General features: G+C 34.0%; 1 protein-coding gene across 1 annotated transcript; it reads left to right on the top strand.

Moving 5' to 3' along the window:
- The first annotated feature begins 4,576 nt into the window (after positions 1-4,576).
- Positions 4,577-6,160, top strand: LOC117914185 (nudix hydrolase 18, mitochondrial-like). The gene is made up of 5 exons (XM_034829415.1): positions 4,577-4,899; positions 5,115-5,220; positions 5,316-5,399; positions 5,497-5,625; positions 5,757-6,160. Exons 1-5 carry the CDS (start codon positions 4,829-4,831, stop codon positions 5,871-5,873), a joined length of 507 nt encoding a protein of 168 aa, XP_034685306.1. The 5' UTR covers positions 4,577-4,828; the 3' UTR covers positions 5,874-6,160.
- The last annotated feature ends 88 nt before the right edge of the window (positions 6,161-6,248 follow it).

The raw sequence follows: 6,248 nt of genomic DNA, 5'->3' as shown, positions 1-6,248 counted from the left end.
GTGAGGGCCACTTTTTTTCTGTTTTAATGTTAATCACGTGTTACTGGAATCCTCTAGAAGCGTGATATCACTTCTGCCGAGTAGATGGTTTTATGATCTTTTCTACTGAATTTGAAACTTCGATAAAATCGAGGACATTTGTGGGCATGTGCAAAAAAGTCATCAATTCTGAATTGTGTGTCATGTGAAAATTTATTATTTTAAAAAAATTATAATTCCCATGTTTTTTAAATTAAATTTTTTTTTATTTAAAAATTAATTTCAATAATAATTACTAAACAAAGCCCTCTCTAAGCTTTTCTGAAGAGAATCATGGCCCAATCATCAACTACCAGGCAATCTTATCATGTAAATTGTGCCTTTTCAAGATTAAAGGGCTTCAGGACTTTTTTTCAATTTTGATATGAAGAAATCAAGAGAAGATAGTGATAAGAAATAAAGTTAATTGAGAGGGTTAGTAAAAAAAAATATATATTTAAATATAAGCGAGTTTGAGAGCATCCATCAATTTGATGTAACTCATTGAATATAATTTATAATATGATTATATGAATAATACCTTTTCAATGGGGAAAATATTTTGACTATTTGGATTTTTTTATTTTAAAAATAAAGTAAAAAGAATACATACTATAGAAAATTTATTCCAGTCAAATTTGAATTTTGTTCTTTATAAATTTTCTAGTTTGATTCTCCTCTCGTTAGACAATGATTTTAATTAAAATATATATATATATATATATATATATATATATATATATATATATATATATATATATATTTGAAAAAAATTTAATATATTTAAAAAAAATCTAAAAAGCATTTGCAAAGTTGAAAAATCACATACAATGTTTATATTTGATATTTAATTTATTGAAATATATTTTCAGAGAAAACACTTTTATTAAAAATATTTCGAATAAAACTATTGTTAAAGGCACTCTTAAGTATGATGAGAATTATTATTATTATTATTATTTTAAAAGAAATTTAAGACTTGTGTAGTAAACGTTCTTGAAAAAAGTTATAAAAAATAGTTTTTTAAAATTGTTTCTATAAAATAAATGTTTGTTTGGGAATCCAAAATATTTTTAAATATAATTTTTTATGTTTCGTATTTTATTTTTAATCATTTTTACATGTTTGTATAATAATTAATAAAATAAAAAATGATTTTATTTTTTATTTTTTTGAAAAAACATAAAATTATTCTATTTATGAAACAAACATTTAAATATGGTGGGATCCCCAACCTGTGATGATTAGGGAGGATGAGTCCAATCAAGGTTTTCAGGACCAAATCCCATGATTCCACAAGGTGGGTTTGGGCCTATGGGCACCCACGGGGCTCCACTTATCTCTCCACAAAGTCCCATAAGAATAGAAAATGTAGTCCTACACGAACCACTAAAAGTTCATATTTCTTTCGAATATGTGATTAGAAAGTTCATAAAAGTAATTTAAATAACTAGCTTTATGAAGTAATTTAAATAACTAGTTTTATGTAAGGACCCGCACTCAATCATGTAGATATTATCCGCTTTAGGCCCGAAGGGGCCCTCACGGCTTTAAAACGCGTTTACTTGGTTAAAAGGAACCTCTATATATATAGAGCCAGAAACTTTCTCTCTTATCCGATATGGGACATTACAAACACCTCCCTCATGCAGACACAACGTCCTCGTTGTGTCCTATGGGATTGCGGGGTCAAACAGACAAAGCCAAACAAACCCCCACACCGAGGTCAGGGATCGGCTCTGATACCATTTGTAACGATCCGCATCCAACCATGTAGATATTGTCCGTTTTGGGCCTGAAGGGGCTCTCACGGCTTTAAAACGCGTCTACTTGATTAAGATGACCCTCTACATATATAGAGTCAAGAACTTTATCCCCTATCCGACATAAGACATTACACTTTATCATATAAAAAACATTATATGCTTAAATTTTTTGAATCAAAGGATGGAAAGGATGAAAAGTAAGTCATGTTTTAAAATTATTTTCCAAAAAATCCAACTTTTCAAAAAGGATATGTTATGAAAGTAAATTTTATTTATATATGAGGATAATAATAATAATATAAAAATATTGACTTATATGGATAGGCGGAGAGTCTTTATTACCCGAAACATAAGACATTACACTTTATCATATAAAAAACATTATATGCTTAAATTTTTTGAATCAAAGGATGGAAAGGATGAAAAGTAAGTCATGTTTTAAAATTATTTTCCAAAAAATCCAACTTTTCAAAAAGGATATGTTATGAAAGTAAATTTTATTTATATATGAGGATAATAATAATAATATAAAAATATTGACTTATATGGATAGGCGGAGAGTCTTTATTACCCGAATAATAAAAAACACGATGTCTTTAACAAAAAAATAAAAGTAAATAAATAACTGACCTCTTTGTTTGTCCTTTTCCTTTTACTTTAAATTCATATTCATTGAAAGATGATAAATTTGCTTTTGAAAGCTTTCAAAAGCTATTAATTCAAAATGAGTTTGACTAGTAAAAATTGTTTTCGATCTTTTTAATATTTGAAAATTAAAATTTTTTTAAGTATTAAAAAACTAAAAACATTTTTTTAAATATGTTTTGAAAGTACATGAAATCACGTCGATGGTAACAAACCGGGTGCGATTATTTTTTATGAAAACTTAAGCTGATTAAGACTTTGTTATAAACTATTGCTGGAGTGTTCTTATACAACCTTAAACTTAAACCCACTTACTATTATTTTCTTTTTATAATCCTGCAAGAAGGAGATTTGCATTCCAACAAGATGCCATGTCAAAAGCATATGGTTGGACATTAAAAAAAAATTCAAATAACATTTGTATAAACAACAAAAATGGAAGTTAATGTAACCTCTTACATCATCTCACTTTTTTCACTTCTGGAAACCAAAATAGATTTCTTTATCCATGGTTTCAAATTATTAACAATGAACATTCATCTAAGAAGAAAGAAAAGAAAAGAATAGAAAATAACCTCTCATTTTTCCCAGAAGTTTCCGCAAGTGCCCATTATTCCTAGGTGAACCACTCGCTCCATCCAATTCTGACTTTGCCCAAAAGCTCGGCTGCTTCATCCCATGTCCACAACAGCAATTAATTTCTTCCTTCCTTCCTTTCCATTTTGTGGCAAGGAATTAAAATACTCCTAACCTTATCCCGTCACTCGCAGCATTAATGAATTCAATAAGCAATTTTTTCCGTATAGAGGAAAGCTGCCAATTGACAAGAGAACATGGTTGTTAAATGGTAACACTCAAAGGTGACGCCATTCGCAATCGAGAAACTCAACAACTCCACTATTTGGTAGGAGAAGAACTGTGGACAAGTCTTTGTATAATGTTAAAATTTTAAAGGAGGACGACAAAGAGACAAAAGGAGCATCCAAATATTTCTCATGGGGTGGGCGGGCATCCGGTTTTTCCACTGCACGTGAGTCCGACTCTTACAAATCCCAGGACGCACTGGTCCTCTTTTGATGGCGATATCTATGCTTTTGTTTTGAAACCTTGCTTTCGATGTCTTTTATATTTTTTCAAAATTGTTCTGATCGATCCCAGAGGAAACATACACGTGGACGCGTATATAATGTAAGACCACCGTAATAACGTGAGCAAATTGCACCCTCCTCTCTACTATTGTTTGAACTCGTTATTCTCTGTATCTGGTGACTAACGACTGGGATTTAATTTGACTATTTCAAAAATATTCCCGTTGTCATATTTGCCAGCCCCTCCTAATTTCTTTTATCCTCTTTTATCGTGAGCTTGCAGTATCAAATTCAGCATCATAATGATGTGAATCATGTGGTGAAAAATAATATAAATATCTCTGAGTTTCCAGGTCACATTGTCAGCAGTTGTAAGTTGAAACCAAGTGGGAGGTGGAGTATAGCATCCAAGAAGCTCTTACCAACCTGGATGGAAGGTGGGAACTTGATTCCATTCCAAGGAATGTGAATTTTTTTTTTCTTGCTTCTTTTTCATATTGAAAGGATTCATCATATATTGGTTGACTAAAGGCAACAAAATGAGGGTGAGTGAGAATGGGAATGATTCCACGTGTGGAAGATAAGCAACATTGCAAAATGGGTAACATTAGCATGTCTAAAGAAAAGGTCTCAAGTGATTTTCAATAGTAATTACTTCATGCAAATGTGCATGGAGTGTATCAGAGAAAAGTAATTCAAGAAAATGTATGGTGGGTTTCAGTTTTTTCATTATTAAAAATTGAATAATTAATGGTATATATATATATATATTTTTTTTTTTGCCCAGAAAGATGTTAGATAAAAAGCGGATGGAAGTAAAAGCAAAAAGCTAGCCAGGGTGGTTGAGAAAAGAACCGACGGGGAGATATCCAAGTCACCATGGGAGCGTCCGGGAATCAGACGTGACGCGTCCACGAATAACTCGCAGTCTCTAGGCCCCACCTGCTTTTTTTATATTTATTATATACAAAACAATAATGCGGCATCCACACCGAAGGGACACGTTCTTCCCTCCCCAATATAAGCCCGCAAGATGCTATATAAAGCCTTGTGTCCAGCGGTTCCGTTCCCCTTTATCCACAAATCTCACAATCCTCCCACAAATTTCATCCGACTCCTCCCTTATCCTCATCTCAATCTCAGCTCTCTCCATTTATAGAATAACTGAAAAACTTCGGAATCTCAGGATTTCGTGAACCGCCCATATTATCCCAGATTGGGAAAACACAAATCAATCAAAGGGGTTTCGTTTTTGTTCCTTTTCTCCTACCTTCTGTGTGGTATCTGGAGTTTTTGTGCAAGTTAGATAGGATGGTTTGTGTAGTTTCTCGCACGGGAAGGGAGCTGCAACGTTACGACCAAGGCCGACGCCTGGTTGTGGGGTGGGTTTTCCGATTCTTCCTGGGTTTTTGCATACTGTGCTGGGTGATTGATTGATGAGTGTGTGGACGAGTGTTTCTTTTGAAATGGGTCGTTGTTTAATTGAAAAAAGGGGGTGGCCCCCATATGCATTCTTATGGTCTTTTTCATTCTATATTCCTTTTGTTGATTTTCTGAACCTAAACATTCCGTTTCCTGTTATTTTTAAATTCTGCAGATGCATTCCATACAGATATAAAAGCGGGAGTAATGGCTCCATCAAGGACGAATTAGAGGTCCTTGTGATCAGTTCGAAGAAAGGCCAAGGAATGATGTTCCCTAAGGTAGTAACCACTAACCACCTCTATAAAATAATGAATTTTAATTTCACTGTTCATAATTCATTACCATCTAATTAGAACAAACACACTTTGATCAGGGAGGTTGGGAAACTGACGAATCCGTGGAAGAAGCAGCTTCCCGGGAGTCCCTTGAAGAAGCGGGCGTTCTAGGCAAAGTGGGGGTTAGTATTTGACTCTTTTCATCTCTTACAAATTAATCTGGAATCTGGAATTGAGTAGTGAAGTGACTGGTGGTGTTGATAAATAATGGATTTGCAGTGTGAATTGGGGCAATGGAGCTTCATGAGCAAAAGATACGGGACATTTTATGAAGGGTACATGTTCCCTTTGCTTGTGAAGGAGCAACTTGATCTGTGGCCGGAGAAGGATGAGCGGCAAAGAATATGGGTAATGTCACTTGTCAATGCCTATAGACTCTTCTTATCCTTCTTGTGATTGCTTGCTTGCTTGTTTGGTTAACTGTGTAGAGGAGGAGTCCCAAGTCCTAACCCTTATGTGGAATTATGTTGTAAATACAGATGGATGTGGCGGAAGCAAGAGAAGTTTGTCAGCATTGGTGGATGAAAGAAGCTCTAGACGTATTAGTTCGTCGGCTCACGACTCTGCCACGACACCCACAAGAAGATGTTCTCTGAGTGTAGGAATGAATTCTCCAGATCATCTGTACATATAACACTACCCACACCCCCACAGCCGTGTAGATTTTTCTTCACATCTTCACAAAACCTGAAGATCTGAGACTCTGATTTAGGCCTGATTACCAGGGGTAGGATACGCTTGTATCAAAAAAATGTCAATCTTTCACTTTTTTTTTTTTTTGTCCGGTTGTGAAGTTTTAATAGTTCACCTTCCCGGTTCTGTTCCTTCTGTTTGTTTGAGGCGTGTAGAAAGCGTTCATCAAAGTATTTACTATTTTCTAGCTTTTTTCGTCTTAAAATCATAATTGATAAGTGCAGTTTTTCAAGATTAAAACCCTAACGACCGATCATGGTTTTAAAAGTCATTATTGA

The sequence above is a fragment of the Vitis riparia genome, chromosome 1 (assembly GCF_004353265.1).
Source record: "Vitis riparia cultivar Riparia Gloire de Montpellier isolate 1030 chromosome 1, EGFV_Vit.rip_1.0, whole genome shotgun sequence".
Taxonomy (NCBI): domain Eukaryota; kingdom Viridiplantae; phylum Streptophyta; class Magnoliopsida; order Vitales; family Vitaceae; genus Vitis; species Vitis riparia.
The sequence above is the reverse complement of the archived record's forward strand: the minus strand, read 5'-3'. Positions and strand labels throughout refer to the sequence as shown.

Bases quoted from the DNA above. Each gene is read 5' to 3' on its own strand.
- LOC117914185 (XM_034829415.1), top strand. From the start codon at position 4,829: ATGGTTTGTGTAGTTTCTCGCACGGGAAGGGAGCTGCAACGTTACGAC. The intron at 4,900-5,114 runs GTGGGTTTTCCG...TAAATTCTGCAG, and splicing joins GGCCGACGCCTGGTTGTGGG to ATGCATTCCATACAGATATA. The intron at 5,400-5,496 runs GTTAGTATTTGA...ATGGATTTGCAG, and splicing joins GCGTTCTAGGCAAAGTGGGG to TGTGAATTGGGGCAATGGAG.